Source organism: Plasmodium vivax, chromosome 5, assembly GCF_000002415.2.
Source record: "Plasmodium vivax chromosome 5, whole genome shotgun sequence".
Taxonomy (NCBI): Eukaryota; Apicomplexa; class Aconoidasida; order Haemosporida; family Plasmodiidae; genus Plasmodium; species Plasmodium vivax.
This window is the reverse complement of record NC_009910.1, coordinates 1,045,340-1,064,692: the sequence shown is the minus strand read 5'-3', so window position 1 is coordinate 1,064,692 and position 19,353 is coordinate 1,045,340. Positions and strand designations below refer to the sequence as shown.

At 48.2% G+C, this 19,353-nt stretch overlaps 5 protein-coding genes across 5 annotated transcripts; all 5 read right to left on the bottom strand.

The window, feature by feature from the left end:
- Positions 1-7: 7 nt before the first annotated feature.
- Positions 8-2,652, bottom strand: PVX_090040 (hypothetical protein, conserved; the record flags this gene model as incomplete). Its single annotated transcript, XM_001615050.1, has 10 exons — positions 8-152; positions 294-376; positions 530-629; positions 765-881; positions 1,061-1,152; positions 1,259-1,318; positions 1,510-1,770; positions 1,950-2,258; positions 2,384-2,461; positions 2,566-2,652. The coding sequence occupies 10 exons, from the start codon at positions 2,650-2,652 to the stop codon at positions 8-10; spliced, it is 1,332 nt and encodes a 443-aa protein (XP_001615100.1).
- Positions 2,653-4,191: 1,539 nt separating this feature from the next.
- On the bottom strand, positions 4,192-6,336 carry PVX_090035 (hypothetical protein, conserved; the record flags this gene model as incomplete). The annotated part of the gene is made up of 4 exons (XM_001615049.1): positions 5,007-6,336; positions 4,769-4,885; positions 4,496-4,582; positions 4,192-4,290 (listed from the first exon to the last, which is right to left on the bottom strand). Exons 1-4 carry the CDS (start codon positions 5,817-5,819, stop codon positions 4,192-4,194), a joined length of 1,116 nt encoding a protein of 371 aa, XP_001615099.1. The 5' UTR covers positions 5,820-6,336.
- A 1,063-nt stretch (positions 6,337-7,399) lies between these two features.
- Positions 7,400-10,076, bottom strand: PVX_090030 (hypothetical protein, conserved). The gene is made up of 9 exons (XM_001615048.1): positions 9,778-10,076; positions 9,378-9,587; positions 9,158-9,224; positions 8,782-8,945; positions 8,529-8,627; positions 8,303-8,322; positions 8,150-8,193; positions 7,979-8,040; positions 7,400-7,820 (listed from the first exon to the last, which is right to left on the bottom strand). Exons 1-9 carry the CDS (start codon positions 9,893-9,895, stop codon positions 7,789-7,791), a joined length of 816 nt encoding a protein of 271 aa, XP_001615098.1. The 5' UTR covers positions 9,896-10,076; the 3' UTR covers positions 7,400-7,788.
- A 679-nt stretch (positions 10,077-10,755) lies between these two features.
- Positions 10,756-12,189, bottom strand: PVX_090025 (hypothetical protein, conserved; the record flags this gene model as incomplete). The annotated part of the gene is made up of 1 exon (XM_001615047.1): positions 10,756-12,189. The coding sequence occupies one exon, from the start codon at positions 12,187-12,189 to the stop codon at positions 10,756-10,758; it is 1,434 nt and encodes a 477-aa protein (XP_001615097.1).
- A 1,032-nt stretch (positions 12,190-13,221) lies between these two features.
- On the bottom strand, positions 13,222-18,321 carry PVX_090020 (hypothetical protein, conserved; the record flags this gene model as incomplete). The annotated part of the gene is made up of 1 exon (XM_001615046.1): positions 13,222-18,321. The coding sequence occupies one exon, from the start codon at positions 18,319-18,321 to the stop codon at positions 13,222-13,224; it is 5,100 nt and encodes a 1,699-aa protein (XP_001615096.1).
- Positions 18,322-19,353: the final 1,032 nt, after the last annotated feature.

Here is a 19,353-nt window from a genome sequence, read left to right as displayed (position 1 = left end):
AAAAAAACTACAATGCAGACCGTACGACAAAGTCGCTCTGCTTAAACTTCACCTTCTTGTTTAAGCTTAATTTATTTTCCAAGTCGTCAATAACTTTGGTGTATTCTTTGTTCTTCTTCCTGAGTGCGTGTAGCTCTTTCTTCAAAAGTATTCTGCAGTTGGGGGAGTGTGGGGGGCGCGTGAGGAGGTCGGCGGTGTGCAGCGGGGGAAGCGGGGAAGCGGCGGGGCAATATTTGCTTCTCCTGTGCTTCTTCCCCTGTGCCTCATTTTTTTGCCCGTTTTTCCGAACGAACATGTCCAAAATGGTTTTATTTTTTCGCCTGAAGAAGTTCTCCAGGAGCTGCGCCTGCTCTTCGTTTTTCTTTTGCATGTCGGCCTGCCCAGGGGGGAAAGCAAATGGAGGAAATGAGAGGCGGTTGATGCGCGGGTCTTCCCCAGGAGGTGTACTCACAGGGGTGCATAATACGGCCGCCCCATCACAATCGCAATCGCTTCAACCAAAGCAACGCCGCGCTGCTGGATCCCTCACCGTTGATTCCCCCCCTTCAGGGTCAACCGGCCCGACTTCTCCTTCCGTACTCGCCACGTCCAAACTGGATGCAATTTTTTCCCTTTCCGTTTCGTATCTCCTTATGAGGGAGGAAACAATTGAAAAGTGCCTCGCATCAACCTGTGCGTGTATTACTGCAGAGCGGTTCGCACAGAAGCGAGCACATCCGACGTGCCACACATGAGGATGCTCCCCTTTTGGGGAAAAAACCCACCTGCACAAGTTGTTCGTGTTTATCAATTTATTTGCCAAAGAAATGTTTTCCTCCAACACGTTTATGCATTTGCTTGAGCTCACGGTGATGTCGATAAGGCGCTGCTTGTCGTTATGCCTGACGGGTTTGCAGCGGAGGGGGGTAGTAAGATTTTTATGCTTATCTGCGCAGATGTGTCTGCCTATGCAGTTCCACCCTTGGGCATCCATTGATCGATGTGTAATCAGAAGGAATAACCGCCCTTTTGCTATCATTCCAGGTGTTCTTTTTTTTTTTTTTTTTTTTTTTTGACTCACTTCAACTTTTGGAGGATCATCTTGATGGCCCTGATGTGGTTGAGCAGTTGGGTCTTCTCATTTCGCAGTCGCTCGATTTGCATTTCGTAAATCTGCCTTGCGGTGGGGGGAGACGTCAGAGGTGGGAGGGGACAACGTCTACAGTGCCCCCGTCGATTGGAGCCACTGGACTTGACCCTCACATTGCTCAGTGCCCACCTTGATCTCATTCTCCAGCTTCAATTTCCAGCTGTCGATTTTCAGTTCCAGGTCGTGCACCTTCCAAGGGGGCGGCGGGGGAGAAAGGGGATATAAATGGGGAAACAAACCACGTACACGTTTTGGCGCGTTTTCCCACTCTTAAAGGGGAACGTGCCGATGAGTGGCAAGGGGGAGTTCAAATTTGCTAGGCAAGCTGATCATCGCGAAAACTGCTCATTGCTCATCGCGCACACTGCTCACTCCCCTACCTCTCGCTCCTTCGTGCAGAGGTTGCCCCTACTCCGCTCGTACTTCTCCCTAATAGAGTTGTAGCTCCTGCTGGCCTCCTCCAGCGCCTTTCTATTTTCGATGAGGAGGCTGCTGAACCTCGTTTCGCTTTTCTCTTTGAACTGCTCAAATTTGTAATTGGAGATGTACCTCTCCGCGATGTAGTTTTTGTAAAGCTCGTCCATCATCTCGAACTCTTCCCTTTGCAGCTCCGCCTTCCTCGTCTTCTGGCTTTCTTCAATCTGCGCGAGGGGGGGGGGGGGGGTGGCCCAGTTATCCGGTGCGTAGCTGTTGTGTAGCAGTCGTGCAGCTGGCGTGTAGCTGGTGCTTATCGAGCCGCTTGCCCAGCCGTTTTCCCATCCGCTTGCCCAGCCGTTTTCCCATCCGCTTGCCCAGCCGTTTTCCCATCCGCTTGCCCCACCTGGGTGTAAAACAAATTTATGTTGTGGACGATGCTGTTCCGGTTGCCCAGCAGAATCTCCCGGTCTTCCTCAAAGTGCAGAAACAGCTTGCTTATGTCCTCCTCAAACTGCCTCTGCAAGTTGGTCATATTTTGTTTGTGAATGTCAACCAGCATACTGAGCTTCCCATTTTTTAGCTCCTCGATTTGGTCGAAAATGGCTTCCTCCTCCAGCTCGTCGTTCAGAAAGAGCAGCAACTTGTCATTGATGTTTTTGTTAATCTCGTGGTTGTTAATTTCCTCGTCTATGTTTTTCTTCAGTTGCTTCAGCTGGGGGGAGGGCATCACCACGCAAAAGTGCATTAGTGTGAGTAGGGCACCTACGAGCATGCAGCAGCGGGGCCCCCTTTGAGTCACCCCGACCACGCCGCTCCTCCACTTTCTCTCCGACGCACCTTCAAATTTCTCAGCAAATCTATCCACCGCAAGATCGTGGGGGGCTTATGGTTTAGCTTTTCACTTGGCGCGCTTTTCTACCAAAAAAAAAAGGGCAAATAGTTATGTGTACCCACCGCTCATATGTCAATTGTGCACACCATGCATGCTTCTCGCTGTGTTGTCATGTTCTTGGACGTACCGAGGGGGCTGTCTTTTTGTTGAGTGCGCCTGGGGCTTTCTTTGACTTGCTCGCATCTTTTTTCTTCTTTCCCTTATTTTTTATCATTTTATTTTTCTTTTTTCTTTTTTTCTTTTTTTGATGCCTCTTATGAAGCGAAAAACTTGGTGGGAGACTTCCTCTCGTTGGAGGGGCAAGCTTCCCGCGAGCTCCGCGTTTGTCGTGCCTAGCGTGGCTGCCTCCACCTGGCTGTCCCCATGTGGGCACTAACGTGTAGTCACCCTCACACGACTGTATTTTCGCGCACGTGCTGGTCTACCCATCTGCACACGGGCAACTGCACAGATGTGGGACTCTTTGAATTTCCCCCTTGGACTTCCCTCACAAAGTAGCCCGCATTTTTGCCTACCGAGGAGGAGCGGCGTAAAAACGGCAAAACCACTTAAAACGTTCGTAGGGGAGTGGAAATACTCTCCCCATTTTCTCCAAAAAATGCCAAACGGTACATGCCGGTCGGTCACTCCTTCTGTCTTGTGGATTTCTTCACTGCATGTGCACACACACACGCGCACTATACGCTGGGGTCGACGCAATGCACCCTTTTTCCTTGCGCCCCTGTGCATCCCTCTCAAACGCAGAGAGGTGATCCAAACAGGTTCATCAAAAAAAGATAATTATAAAATTAAGCAAAATTCTTTAAAAGAGAAAAATTAATGAGCACTTAAGAGCAAATAAACTGAAAGAAAAATATTTAAAAAAAAAAAAAAAAAAAATCTCACTCAACCCTCCCCTCCAGGAGCAGCACATGCCCCTGAAGCCTTAAAAGAATTTACCCATTCGACACGTACATGCGTTTAGTTTACATATTAAAACAAAAAAAAATTTTAAAACATTCACATTTACGCGTTCGTGCATGCCTGTGGGAGGGGTCGCGCCTCTTCGGGCACAGGTGTTCCTTCCAAAAGGGCCAACAGCTCTGCCCACATGTGCGGGTAGACACATGCGCAAGGCGACGCTTGTCCTTGTACACATGCATATATGCACATGTGTAGATTTAACACCCCCCCCACGAGGGGAGACACTCGAACTACACACGACAGCATCGGAAGGAAAAAAAATACACGTTCAAAAGGTTGAGTTTATGTAAAGCATAATTTTACAAAGAGAAAGAGGCTTTCATTTCAGTAGGAACTTAAAAAAAAAAAAAAAAAAAAAGCGTCCGTCCACATGTGACTAGGTACACATACGTATGTCAGCCCACTGTAACGGCTGCTATACTCATGTGGCCCCCATATAACACAAGTAGGAAGATCTGAATTAGGGGAAAAAACTCAAACACTTCAGTTGGCTCGCGCTTCAAACTGGGCAAATTAAATGCTTAAAAATGGTTAATTCGAATTTGATGACCCTAATTTGGCATGAAAAAAGGGGATCAAAATAGTCATCAAGTTACCAAAAAAAAAAAAAAAAGAGATAAGGAGAGAGAGAGAGAGAGCTGCGAATCTCCCCGTCTATGAGAACCTGCTCGAAAAAAAAGTATGAAAAAAAATGTATATATTGGAGAGTTCTAAATGGCCGGGTGGCCTAACGGGTGAACCACTCTCGTGGTCACATCGCTCCCACCTCCCTGCACCTCCATTCCCCCACTTACATTTTAATTTGAACTGATCCGGACAGAGCCAAATATTTGTACGCGTAGGACCCCTTGGCGATTATGGACAAGGCCACTTGGATGAGCTTCAGTTGCTGCGGAGGTTCACGGATGGGTACGGAGGTGAGCAAAGAAAGGGACATACATAGCAAGCGCGGAGAAGCGCCATCAGCGGGTACCTACGTACGCATACGCTGCCATGCTCGTGCGCACACATCGCCTAATTGTGCATACACTGCCATACAGTGCGCACACGTCGGCTACTTTGCAAACGCGTGGCCGCCTTTCCCCTTTTCTCACCCCTGTGAAGTCCTCCAGGGACAGGCCCGCCTGCACCTTCACGTTGAAGGCTCTGTTGATTAGTCCCGTGTTGGCCAGTTGTAACTCCTGCAAGGGGGTAGCGGCGGGGCCATGTGCGTGCGATGGTGTATGTATTCGCATCGGTGAACACATTGGTATATCGGCACACACACTGGTATATCGGCACACACACTAGCACATTGGCACTCTGCTATGCACTGGTGGGCGCCCACCCCCAACTGCGGGGCGGGCTCTCACATATTGCAGCCTCACATAAGTCGCCACTTCCTCAAAGTCGGTGTCGCCCAGGGAAATGAAATCAATTTTGTTCGAGATGTAGGGGCGGTAGAGGGTGCAGTGCTGCTTAAGAATGTCATCAAACTTTTTTTTCTGCGGTGCGTGGGGGAAGGGGGGGGAGCACATTAAGGGGAGAACGTGCGAAGGTTGGAGTCTAGGCACCCTCGCGGGGAAGGCACATCTGCATAGCAGCGTATGGCACACGCGCACACACCTTGGCGCTCATCCAGAAGCGAAAATACTCATGCACGTTGAGGGGGGAGGGCTCCATCTGCTGGTCCGTGCGTATGATTGGAATTTGGCAGTACAGAAGCAGCTTCGAAAAGCGCGGGAAAAGCCACCTGACTGTCTCGATCCACTTGTCGCTACGCGCATTGGTCACGATGAATACGGTGTGCGACAAGGACATGGCCAAATGTATTACGGAGCAAGCAACTGACTCAAAGTTGCATTTTTTATTTAACTGAATTTCCTTCTTCAATTCTTTGATGCCCTGCTTATAGCTAACTGCACACCTGGTGAGTAAAAAGGATCTGATCCAGTTGGTCGGAATGAGCGTATCATCCAAATCAAAAATAATCACTCGCTTGCACTTCTCTAGGTACATTCCGCATGTGCCCTTCATATTTCTCTTCAAGAGCTGCAAGGCAAACGCAGTTTTCGGTATGGCTGGTTGGTAAATGTGTTTTGCCTTTTCTTGTACATCATTCTTGGCAACCATTTGATAGGTTAAGTTTCTCCTCCCGTTGTCGCTACCCCCAATGGTGTTGTTAAAATGTTTGGACTTCTCCCTCAAGTCGGTGATATCAATTGGGATGCCAAACACTTTGTTTTTATACATTTTCAATTTGGTGTCGTTCGTGAAAAGGAAATTAGCGTTGTACTGTGGGAAGGGAAGAATGCTCAAGTGGCTACTGATGTCCATGCCGGAAAACGGTGGTCGCTTGTACCTGTTCTTCGCGTCCACATTTCTGGGGATCAAATTCTCGTTCGCGTTCGACGGGATGATATCGTGGGGTAAATTCATAATTACTGCGCGATGCTTTTCTCTGTGGGGATCGACGTTGGCGTTGTTCGCTCGGTAGTCCACCTTGCGCAGGGATGTACAATCGTGTGTATATAAGCGTATATTTAAATATATATATGTGCACCCGCCCAGCTGTGGCTCTGCCCACGTTCACTTGCTCTACAACAACGGGGACGCCCTAAGCAGCTACAGGTTGGCGCCACCGCCAAACGCACTTGTCTTTGACGCGTCTCGAGGGGGTGTATCCTCGCGGCGGTTTTCAAAAAAGGAAAAGTACGTATTTTCGTGTATATTTGTGCACGTATTTTTGTGCACATATCTGTGTGCGTATTTATCGATGCACTTAAAATACTTAAAGGGCGCCTTTTCGAATGAGCATCAGTTGGAAATGCTTGCGGGTGCTTAAAAGAGGGGAATGCGGAAGCAGAAAATGTGCCCTACTAAATGCGAATTGGTTAATTAATTGGGCGAGTTATTTCCGTCAGTAGGGGGGAATATGCACATAAAAGTGGACGTCAACATGGGCGATGTTTCTTTCCTGTTTGCTCATTTTTGCTCGTTTTTGCCTTTTTTTTTTTTTCGTTTTTTTTCGCTATTTTTCCCTCTTTTCCTGTTTTTTTTTTTTTTTTTTTTTTAAATGGCTTGTTCATACATTTTGCGCTTTTTAAAAAAAAAATATGAACGTTCATACATATCTGTTGCGAAAGTACACGTACATGTATACAGCCAAAATGCAACTTCGAGCAAGCTATAACGTTTGAGTCAGCAATACTTTCGCATAAGTAAGAATTTACCTACTCGCGCGCTCACGTCTCGTATGTCGTACTGGCAGACATTCCGTGTCTTTTGTTCGTTCCGTTTTGCGTATGTTGCTTATGCCTTCTGCTGCTTTGCCGTTTTGCCGTTTTGCTGCTTTGCTGCTTTACCGCTTTGCTGCTTAGCTGTTTTGCCGCCTTTATGCGTACAAGTGCACACTCGCCAAGTGGGTCCCAGTGGAAGTGCGAAAAATGCGGACACAGGCGGAAAGCGAACGAAGCGAAGTGAAACGAAACAAAACATAACGAGGCATGATAAAATAACGCTAACCGAGTGGGGAGCTATGCTGCGAGTAGCTACACTCGTGTATACGCGTTTTTTTTTTTTTTTTTTTCTTGCCTATTCATACATTTTTTCACGTTTTTAAAATGTCTGACGTTAAAACATATGCACACGCGGATGCCATTTTTACGTACACTTTTGTGTGCCCATTTTTGTGCCTGTTTTTTCACATTATTTTGCACATCTGTTTGCACATTTTTGTGCATGCAAAAATGAGCGCTTTATAGACGCAGGGGGGACAAAATGTGATAACAAGCAAAAGTCAGAAATGCCACATTTGAGTGTTGTTTTTCTGCTTTAGTGATCCCTCCGTAAGCTACCAACAGAGGGGAGGATGAAAAGGCGAAGCGCACGGGGATGGTGGTAAAAAGAAAATTTGGCATAAAGGGGGAAAATACGGCGTGAAAGAACAAAGAGAAAAAATGCTGTCGCGCGAAATGAACTAAGCGAACCTGCATCACGCCAACTTAACCCCATCAGTCGTCCAACAAAATTATTCACCCAGAGGTGAAATCCCCCGATTGGCGCTTTGTCTTTTCCGCCCTCGAGAAAAATCTCAATTATGTAAAAGAGTTAAACCAAAAAAACAAAAAAAAAACAATTAAAAGGGCAAAAAGACAGAACGGTTACGCTAAATAGGACATCCAATTGGTACGCGCAAACACAAAACAAGCAAACGCCGCACGTTTGGGGAGAAAAAAGGTGGTTCCTCATTTTTTTTTTTTTCATCTTTTTTAACCTTCGCAAAAAAAGAGAAAAAATAAACAAGAAGGCGAAATTTACAATTGGAGCCACGTAAGTGCATGCGCACACACCGGTTACAAAAAGAAGGTGCACTTTAGTCCCTCTCAAGGTAAAGGCCCCCTTCATATTATATGTTCCCTTTTTGCGCGTCGGAGAAAACTGAAAATAAGCCAGGAAAATGCCAACGTGATATGGTCTGTGCTAAGATTGTTACGGCGAAAGAATGCTTCCCACCGAATGAACGTTGGAGGGTATTCACACATGCGTACGCTCGTGTGCACGCCTGCTTTCCCGCGTCTGCATATGTTGGTGAGCACCTATTAGGATGCACGCGAGGTAGCCCAGACCCACTACAATCCCAATCGTAAGAGCTACAACGCTGTAAAGGTAAAATGCAAAGGGGGAGATTGCATGTCAGATCCATTTTCCCATTTAATGCAACCTCCCAGTTGTTTATGCTTTCCATTTGGGCCTCTCATTCGGGTTACATCTGAGCCGTTTGAGTCGGCGGGATTATTTCCTCCGTCAGGTACTTGATGAAGTGGAAGGAGGGGGAAAAACAAAAAAAAAAAAGGCATGAATGTATAACTAAATAATGCACCTTTTGGGCGCACTTCAATACGTGGTGAGGACGTTCCTACCTGTGAGGTTAGCGTCACCGCTATGGAAGAAAAAAAAAAAAAAAAAAAAAAGTAGAAATAGACTGATGAAGAAGCAAAACAGGGTCTGCCACACAACGTGTACCCCGCCTTAATGCGCACACATGAACAGAGAGCAAATTGGACGAGCCCCACATTTTTGCAGCTTCATAGAAGAGTAAATCTCCTGGCACAATCTTTCGAGGGGGGATGACTCCCCACGTTTTACCTCTCAAAATGGAATACTCCAGGGAGTACCTTCGTATGTACATGTTGAAGGACTTGTTCATGGCGGTGGCAGTTCTGAAGTTGATGATCGACTGGGCGCCTAATTTCATCGCGTCAGCGGTGGAGAGAGCGTGCATGCAAACGTGGGTACATGAGCAGCTGTTCGTGCATTCGCGTGAGTACTGCAATTGTGTATGCACCGTGCACCTTCTCTAAAGGGGACAGGGGTGCACCCTCTCCCAGTCGCTGATCACCTTTCCTCCACTTCAACACAAAAGTTGCGTCGTCCTTCACAAAGAGGAGCAAAATTCCGTCATTACAATTTCGGTTTCCCAATTTCCAATGTTCCAGTATTTGGGAAGAGAATGTCTCGGCGCTGACTCCATAGGGCAGGCGCTCAATCAGCGCAACGCCTAATCTGTGGTTCAGAAGGAGGGGGGGTGGAGAAGGTGCGCTGGTAAATCATCCGACGTGGCCCTCGCATTTTTCGCATTTTTCGAATTCTTCTTATTTTTCCCATGTTAACACGTTCGTATGCTGCGCATTTGTCTGCCAGGTTTGCCTCCAAATTGGTGAAAGCAAAATTCACAGCACACGCGCGGACACAACTGGGGGGTGCGCGGGATTTACACGTAAGGGACTTCTCCTCTGTCTGCGCAGTGGTGGCTGGAATTGCGTCTTTGGTAGCTCAAAATTTCTGCGGCCATGGGGGGGGAGAGTTGGAATGGTTTGAAAAGGAATTTGCAGCGGTGGCAATAGTATAGGCAGCCACGATAGTGTCAAACGCGCAGACGAGTCGACATAAAAGTGACATGATATGTGAGCGGCACCGCTTTCCTTCTTAACGCACCTTCGAGCTTGTCCGCCGTGCTCCGAGACAGGATTTTGTTCGGGTCGCACACGTAGGAATAGTTCAACCCATTTCGATTGCACAGGGAGGCGTGAATAAAGGGGTTCGGGAAATTTTCCAGAGTTACGTAAAGTGAGTATGGCGGCTTGGACAGCACATCATCGTTGTCCCATGGGGTGTCGACGTTAAGAAAGGCTCTTTTCAGCTTGTCTAAAAGGGAAAAAAAAAAAAAAAAAAAAAAAAAGTGTATTGATAGGGTTAGAAATGGAAACCCTATGTGATGTTGTTTTGTCTACATGCCGTGTTGGACATACAATGCTGTGAAATGTTAAAGCATATGCGTTGCTTCAGTTATGCGGCGCTTCCCCATTTACGTGTGTATTTGCTTCCTTCCCCTTACCTTCGCCAGAGTTGCCAAACACAAAGGGGGGGTTTTCTATAGCAATTTTGGCAAGGGCCGCTAATCCGTGCAGCAAGAAGCAGATGAGGGGCAGGGCAAAAAAGTTAACTCGACTCATTTTGGTGCATGCAAAGTGTACGATGTGTTTTAAAAAAAAAAGGGTGAAATGAGGTTGTGTTTTTTTTTTTCCCTTTGAGATAGCGCGTGTGAAGTATTTCCCTTTTTTCCGCTATTTTGGCAGACTTGTTCTTTCCTTCTTCTTCATCCTCTTAGGTGACCGATCGGTGGAGGCGCAGCATATTTTTGCGAGTTGATGGAATCACATAATATATTTGCGCGTTGATGGAAGCTTACGGGGTGCGGCTCACACAGGTATGAACGCGTGTGTCTACGCGTTTCGCCAATCTGTAGAGAGCAGCAGCCTGTTGGAATTTTATTTCACTTTACGTTAATTTGCCGTATTTTTATTTTATTTCCCCCCCCTGAGGTGTACCTACACAACCCCGCGGGGGTCCCTCTTTGTGCAAAATCATTTGGCCGTTTTGTAACTGTTTGGAGTTTTTTAAAAAGGGTAAAAAAACGCACCAAAAATGCGCATCAGAAAAAAAAAAAAAAAAACAGTAACAATAGCAGTAACAGTAGCAGTAACAGTAGCAGTGACAAATTGTGTACACATACGTGCGAACAAATGGAAGGCACTTTAAAGCGACATGGGGACGGGTGGAAGGTTCACCCCAAAGATGGGCGCGCATAAGAGGTGACCCTTCTCTCCCGCCGTTTCGTAAATCCAAATGAAGGGAAAGACCAACCAGGGGTGCAACACACTGGGATGAGAAACCCTACGTGAAAGACGCACTTAGGATGGTTTAACCGCAGGGGGTTGGCGCCCACGCGGAGCACATACGTGTGAGAAATCACTTGGGCCCGGTCCCTTTTTTTTTTTTTTTTTTTTTTTTTTATTTTCCCCCGCTGAGCCCCCTACTTCTTCTTCCTCCTGTGGGCGCGCTTCTTCCTCCCGCCCACGACAATTTTCGGGTTGGTCAAAATGGCAACTTTGCCATTTTTCAAAGTCGTCCGGTAGGTCCAGTCGTTCACACAGTCGTCATAGAGGTTGTCTCCACTAAAGGGGTCCTTCTTACTCTTCTGCGATTCGTAGAGCTTTTTCTGATGAGTTAAAAATTGTTTCCTCCCCCCGATGAGCAATTCATCTTCCCTAAATATTTGCAACTTATCTTGGAATTTTTTTTTGGAAGAATTTTTTTTTTTGGGAATGCTATAAATGGTGTTTTTCGTATTAACCCTAAATTGGGGGATTTTCACGACTAGCTTTTTTAATTTATTATCCACTACGACATTTACTTTCCTCAAATTATTATTTCCACACTTGGAGCAGAAGAGAAGGGAACTTTTTTTTATAAATGTGTAACATGATGTGCATATATGTCCCCACAATTTTATGGAATTTATTTTGTACCCATCCATGGTGATTACATTTAATCCTATTTGGTACAGAACATTTTGCATGGCATAATCTGTCGTTACACATGCTACTTTTGGGGTGAATTTTTCTTTCATATTTACGTCTGCATTTTGCGTGTAGTAATTATTTATGCTTATCCATTGGGCGCCCTCTTCTTCTTCCTCCTGCTCGGCCGCCTCCGCCACCTGCACGACTTCCTCTTTGATCGTTTCGCACCCGCGGATGCGTCGTCGCGCATCGAGTGAGCCGTCTTCATGGGCGCTCCCATCCGAGTCGGATTCGACGTCGGAATCACCCTCGTGTGGACTTCCTCCCTCCTCTGCGTCACTCTCGTGTGGGCTTTCTCCCCCGTCGAGCATGCCGCCCCCCCCCGCGGATTCGCCATCCTCCCGCTTCAAATCGTCCATCCCTGAGTCCGCCTTTTCCGGCTGCGCGCTGCTCGCGGTGGTTTCATCGGCCTCCCCCGAAGCTGCTTCCTCCTCCCCATTTGCTGCTTCATCCTCTCCAACTGCTGCTTCATCCTCTTCAACTGCTGCTCCCTCCTCCCCTGTGGCTGCTCCCCCCCTCCCCACGTAATCAAACTCAACTTGGTCGTACTTATAAATGGTTTCCATAGGAGCGGCATTCAGCTTGGACACATCTCCATGCATACGGTGCAGCATATACGTCAGCGCAATGACGTCTATATCTACCTCACTCAGTGAGTCGAAGTCCCCAGTCATTTTGGCAAAATATTTTACAAAATTCACATCCCTCTCTTCCGCCCGCGCAACAGTTAGCAGAGGCATCATGTTGTTAAGTCTCCTCCTGGAGTTTTCATCTTTTATTTCTTTTATAACTCCTTCGGTAACGTAGCAGTCGTAGTTTGTGAACAATAAATCTTTGCACTTGATGACGCTGTTCGCGTCCAAAACGTATTTGTGCTTGCTCATCGTTCGTCCCGCTGCGATAGGGGTAGCATGTATGACCCTTTTACAAATGCACAGGTGTGGCGCGGCAAAGCCACTTCTCCTCTTCTTCTTCTCCCTTCCGCGACGCAGGGCTAACTGTACCCGTGTTTACTTACTTTTGCGGGGCATGCCCACGTCGCTCCTTCGCCTCCTCTGTTGCTTTCTCTTCGGTTCACTTCCTACCCGGTTAGTATGCTTACTATGTACGGCGGCACTACGTACATACGTAAGTCCTTGTCATGTTTCCCCAGCTAGGCGTTTATTTTTTTTTTTTTTTTTTCTCTTTCTCCACAACAGTGCTGCCCCTCTGTTTGACTCTTCTGATGCGTTAAATTGGAAGGACGTCAACTTGGAGGGTTACACGGCGCAAAAAATGGAGGAAAAAAAATAAAATAAAAATGGGAGAAACACAAATGGGGAAAACAACTTCTCACTTGTGATGGTACCAAACTGGTCGGTTGTAAGGAAAAGTACGAAGCGGTATTATTTATTTTTTTCTTTCTTTTGGGAGGCCCCGATGAGGCAAAAAAAAAAATAAAAAAAAAATCGCTCCAATTGCGGCACTCGTGGAAAAGCGAAAAACGGAAAATCCGAAAAAACCGAAAAAATAGCCACTTAAGGGAAAAAAAAAAAAAATCACAAAGTGGAAGGAAGGCATACGAGCTTCCAAAACGCAACGCGGAACATTCATGGGTATGCATACGCATGCTAACAACGTCGTAATTGTATAGCCGCCCCCCACGCGGTTAAAGGGAAAAAATATCTTACGAAAAAAAAAAAAAAAAAATTATCCCCATTTGGAATTCCTTGGAGAAGACCAATTGGGCCACATTCCGTACCACCGCGTGGCAAAAAAAAAGGGGAAGCTTTTACCGCCCATTCCCCCCATGGATCACTCCACTGGGGAGTATCCCCTCGCGGCGATTGCGTTGGGGAGGAAGTTTTCCCAACGGGGAGCCGAAAGTGCAGCCACCCCTTTCGCTAATTCTCCCCCGTTTCCCTCTCGACGCACCCTCACGTGAGGGTGTCCACCTCCAACAAAATCAGCGAGTGGTAATCCCCACAGGCCACATCCAGCAGCGTTATGTTGACGATATTTTCCGACAAGTTAAATCCCAAGGGACCCTTCCGCTTCGTATGATGATAGGTGAAATAATTCCAGAGGCAAGACCTCCTCCTTTTAAAAACTTTAAATTTTAATTTTACTTGTTCGCAATCAACCAGTCTGCCACTCTCATTTTTCTGGTTTAAAAAATTGTCATTTATTTTGTCTATAGCTTGCAGTATCATATTTCTGAAGAGTTTTTTTTTGTTTACGCAAGTGGAGCTTTTGCGCCTTTCCTTCGCGGGGGGGCCACTCTCCTGCCCGTCTTTCTTTTCGTTTTCCCCTCCAACTTCTCTTCCCTTTTCCTCTCCGTCACCCTTCCCATTCGCGTTCTCCCCGCACATCTCCTCCTTTTTAGCCCCTCCCACGATGGAACAGGCACCCATGACTGCTTGGTTATCCCTTTCCACTGCTTGCCCACTCGCCCGGTAGTTATTACAGCTGCTACTACTCCTGCTGCTGCTCTTGTATGAAAAATGCTTGCCATCATTTTGTGTGCTTTGCGAATGGTCCAGTTGCTCTCCCGGTGTGCCCCACGCGCTGCTTACCTGTTTTGCTTTACCAATGGGGTAGTACTCCCCAGGTTCTTCATACAGATGGGGTTCTTCACTTGGCATCCCTAAATGGGCTCCGCTTTGCGGGTTGTCTTCCCTCTTCAGGTCTCCCTCGTTCGAGGAACTGGACAAGCTATCCTTCTGTTCCTTGCCAGAGAGGGGGGCGCCTGCCCTCTCCTCTTTGTGTGCCCCTCCGGGGGCTCCCTCCTGGTTGCTCTGTTCGCGGTTACTCTCTTCGTGGTTACTCTCTTCGCGGCTTCTGCTGACGTGGCTACTGCTGACATGGCTACTGCTAACCGGGTTGCTCTCTTCGCGGCCGCTGCTGACGTGGCTGCTAACCTGGTTGCTCTCTTCGCGACTGCTGCTGACATGGCTACTGCTAACCGGGTTGCTCTCTTCGCGGCCGCTGCTGACGTGGCTGCTAACCTGGTTGCTCTCTGCGCGGCCGCTGCTGACGTGGCTGCTAACCCGGCTGCTCCCTTCGCGGGCGGCGGAAAAGCGGTCCTCCGAGGAGGCGCACTTGCCGCGCGCCGCCGTGCCCCTCCGCTGTCCCAAGTTAAAGTGGAAGATGTTGCGGTTGCTACTGCTGTTGCGGTTGCTATTGCTATTGCTGTGGCCGTTGCTGTGGCCGTGGCTGCTGCTGACCCGGTCGCTGGACGACTGCACGTAGGAGATGGACTTCCTGTTCCTGCTGCTGGATGTGCCACAGTTGGCAGAGTTCAGCTTGTAGGCCGCCAGCGAGCTCCTGTTGGCACCGGCGGCGTCCAAGATGAGGGAAAACCTCTGCTGGTCCACATCATTGTAGAGTAAGCTACAGTTGGTGACGCTTTTTTTAATCTTCCCATGAAGGTGCTTCAAATTCAGCATCTTATTGTGGTAGCTAATCTGGTCGGAGTGCTTCTTCCTCCTGGATATGTTTAAAAAATTATGTTTTTTATTTCGTAGGAGGACCTCATTTATAAGTTTGTTCTTGTGCAGGCAAACTGGGATGCTCGTCTGCTTGCAGTTACTCGGCAGTATAATGTGATGAAAGTCGGACTTTCCAATGATAAATAAATTCCTCTCGGGGATTTTGTTTCGTAAAACGTCTAAGGAGCATATATTGTTTATGTAATCAATTTTTTTTTTGTTTAAAATGCGATTGATGGATGGGGAGGAGGTTAAAAAGATGGCAAAGTTTTTCCCCATGGCCACTTGAAATATTTGCAGCAAGTCCACTCGGTTCAGGTTGTTATTGTTGCTGAGGAGGAGCGGCTGCAGGATTTTCCGCACTCGGTCGGTTCCGCTGACGGGGGACGCACCGCTTACACCGCTAACACCGCTTACATAGCCGCCGCGTCCGGGTGAGTCTTCCGCCTGGCCAGCCGCTCTCCCCCCCCGACCGCCAAAATCCAGGTAGTAATTACTCCCATGGCTGTACACATTGCTAACGTGCAGGGAGTTATTTATCAGATAGACGTTATCCCTCGGGTGGATGCCCTGAGCGGTAACGTCCCCTTCGCCTCCTCGGGGTGGTCCGCTAATCAAGAGAATGAGGTCTGCGTATTTGACGTAGAAGATGTTGTCTCCCCCCCTGGTTATGACCTGCTCAGAGTAATACTTCAATAAATGGGAGCCTTCATTTTTCAGAAGAATGTTGTACCTGAACTTGTCTCCCACTTTTTCCCCTCCTCCTGCAGAGATGGCGCTTCTGGGTCCCCCCCGCGAGTCGACACCCCGCTCACCAGTGCTTCTTTCGCCGACGCTTCTCTCATCGATGTAGGTAATTGGCGCAACGAATGCCGTGTGCGTGCTGGAGGAGGCGATGCTGGAGATGTACAAGTGGCTCAAGCAGCTTATCTTCGTCACTCGGGTGATGTTCCTGTAGTACTCGCCGCCTCCGCAGCATGGCAGGACGTAGGAGCATTTTTTTCCTCCCCCGTCTCCGTATGCCCCTGCTTCCGCTTCTGCTTCTCCGTCTGATCCGCCTGCCCCTCCTCCCTTCTTCTTTCCTTTCTTCCTCTTCAAGTAGCCCCATATGTAAACGGACTTGTCCTCCGTCAGGCAGAGGCTGTGGTACTTCCCCAAACTGACTTGCAGGACACTCTTATCTTTTATCTTAACATTTCTGGGGACGTTCACAAGTTTGTTGCTTTTCTTGTGTCTCCCACGTTTGTCCTTATGCCCGTCTTCCCCTTTTACGTGTAACCTCTCCTTGGATGTAAGTTTTTTTTTTATGTGTTCTCCCCCCCTTTGCACCATTTCGCTTATCCTTTTCAGGTTCATCATGCCCACGTGAATTCTGCCCCCACTGCACGTCTTGCACACATGCGCCTCTTCCTCCCGCTCCTTCTTCTTCATCTTCTCTACCGCATAAGAATTGTCTATCTGGCCGAACTTGTTCCAGCCCCAAATCCACAGCTTCCTATTAGCATCTATCACCGCGCTGTTATACGCCCCACAGTTGATGGAAATAACTGGGTGTGCAATATTTGCATATGTCGTTTTGGATGAAAAGAAAAATGTGTTCGTTCGTCCGTAGCGGGGGTGGCTCTTCTGCATCCCTCGTTCGACAATCACCAGTGGCAGTAGGAACGGCCTGCTTGTGTGGGATACCTTCCTGTGGTACCCATTGGGTAGCCCCAACTGCGCCTTCTTGTTGCACCCGAAGGTGAAGACGAACCCATCATATGTGAGTAGTAACGTGTGGAATGACCCTAAGCTTATATCCTTCACCTTATGCTTATGCCCAAAATGCTTTAAGGGTACTAATTTATGTATGTAGGGGGAGAGCACCGTTTTTTCTTTCTTAATAGGGGAGAAAATGGTCCTCCTTGCAGCAGCGTCTTTTTTTTTTTTTTTCTTCCTCTTCTTCTTCTCCTCCTCTGCATTGTGCTCATCTTCGAGGTCCCTTTTCAACGTTTTCAATTTGGTCCTTCTATAACACGTGTGGACTGACTTGTTCGGATTCACACCGAGCTGTCCGTAGCAGTTCAGCCCCCACAGACAGACAAACCCATTTTTGCTAACCACCCCAGAGTGGTACTTGCCGCAGTTTATTATCTCTGGGTTAAAGAAGAGGTGGTCCTCCCCCTGCTTGTTCCCTCCATCGGCTAAGTGGCTGTTGCTGTTGGGGCTGTTGCTCGTGTTCACCTGGTTTGGGACGTCCGCCTGGTTTGGGACGTCCCCCCGTTTTAGCACTTCCTCCCGTTTTAGCACTTCCAATTGGCTTCGCACCGCCACCTGGCGCGGGGTCCCCGCTTGACCGCCACTTCCCCCCGCCACGTACTCACCCGTTTTGAAAAAGTCGCTATACTGGCGGATCCTCCTCTGGTAGTCCTTGTCCTTTTCATTTTCAGAAAAGAACCTTTTCTTCTTCTCCACTGCCCCTTCCTCGTACCTGTTCCTCGTGAGGTAGTTCGTGTCTCTGCTGGGGTTCACCCGGGTGTTGCCTGCCCTGTTGCAGGTGCTGCTTCTCCTCCTGTGTAGGAGTAGCTTCCCATGTGGCTCCTCCTTTACAACGCGCTTGCCATTTTGCTTATTTTTGTCTTTCCCCTCCTCACTAGTGACGCTCCTGCGCCTCCTTCCACCGCCGCTCTCCGTGCGTCTCTTTCCTAGCAAGTCGTGCACGTCCCCTTTGCTCATGCTCTTCCCAACTTGCTCATCAATTTTGATTTTCTTAATCGTGGAGATGCTAAAATCGTTCGGGAGTCTCGTCAGGATGTCGTTGTATATTTCGTTCCTCCTCAGGGTGTTATACGACTGGCTGTTGTAGAAGGAGGAGTTGATGTTCCTCCGCTTCATTTCCCTCGCGAGGTTGTTCCGCTGCTTCAATTCCCTGGCCAGGCTGTTGTACCTTCTGCGCCTCTCCGGGGTCCCCTCCGCTCCGCCGCCAGCAGCTTCACCCCCGGCAACTTCACCCCCGGCAACTTCACCCCCGGCAGTCTCCCCCCCACCGTCGTCACCGCCAATCGTTTCATCACCACCCGTTTCGTCGCCACCCGTTTGGAGGCCCCCCCGGCGGCCCCTCTCACTCGCGGGGTACCTCTTACTAATGAGGACCGTGGAGAAGTCCACGATGCCAATTTTAACGTTCTCCTGGAACCCTAGCTGCCCAAAATGGTTGTTCCCTAAACAGATGAGTATCTTTTTCTTTTCCGTTTCTTTGTTATGGTCTGATGAATACTTGGAAATGTTTGAAATGACCTCCCATCCTTCCTTCTCTCTTGACAGCTTTTTTCTCTTTTTGTTTAGCATGGACAGCTGCTCCAGGATGCTGAACTGAGACGCGGTCTTCTTCTTCGCGTCTCCCGCGGAGGCTTCGTCCCGCGTCGCGAGGTCTCCCCGTGTGGCGAGATCACCCCGTGTGGCGAGGTCACCCCGAGTGGCTAGTTCATCACTGCCGCTATTCACTTCTCCCCCCCTGCGGACGCCTTCGTTTGCCTCCCTCTTATCCCAATTTTCCTGATCGCCCATTTTGTCACCCTTTTTGTGCCACTCTGGGACCTCTACCCCCTTTGCACCCAAACGCTATTGCCCCTCGGTCCTGAAGCTGCAAAGTGGATGCACCTCCCCCCTTGCTGCTTTGTCGCTTTAGCGAGGTGGTTAGCAAAAGCTTCCCCGGTGTGAAATGCTGCTAAAGGGGGTTCTTAGCGGGACGGGGGAAGACACAAAGAAGATGACCTTAGCGTGTGTGCATACATACACATATATATATTTACATATATATATTTACATGTATGTGCCCCCGCTCGTATTGCTAAATCGCTCAGCTGCCCCTCTCCTCCCCCAAATGGAACAACGCGTGATCGTTCTTCCCGTAAAAATGTTCGCGCAAAAAAAAATCGTTTCCCTTTAGCTTTTTCATGTCACCCAGTGGCTGCGGCGCGGTGTCCCGTCCACTCGGCCTGCTTCGCCTGACTGGACTTAACTTTTTTTTTTTTTTTTTTTTTTTTTGTTTCGTCCCAACTCAGCGAACGTGGTGGAGGGCACTTTTACAACGTTAGAACAGTCCCGCTTCCGCTTACTTCTGTCACCTGTCATTGGTCACTTTTGCCGACTGATCAGCTTCGCCACGTTTGCCATTTTTTCGCAGCTGCCACGGAGGAACGTCAAAAAAAAATTTCACTTTATTTTGCGGCGAAGTTGCAGTCGCCACTTTGCCGCCTCCGTCTGCTGTATTTTTTTTTTTTTTTTTTTATCTTTTGTTTACTCTGCCAAAGTACGCCGCGCGGGAGGGGTGTAGCGATGAGTAACACACGTTAAAGTAGCATGCCATGCAGGTCTTTTTTTTCCTTTTTTTTTTAGCCGCAAATTTGTGTTTTTGCAACTGGGGCGAACAACTCCGCTTTGCGTTTCGCAAAACGAGCGGTAAAGATAAACAAAAAAAAAAAAGAACAATTTTTTGTAAGTTAAAATGGGCACACATTTAGATGATTCACCCACTGTGGGTAATATTTTTTTTTCCTCGGTGGGGTGGACCCAACCTATACGCTGCCAACGGTACAT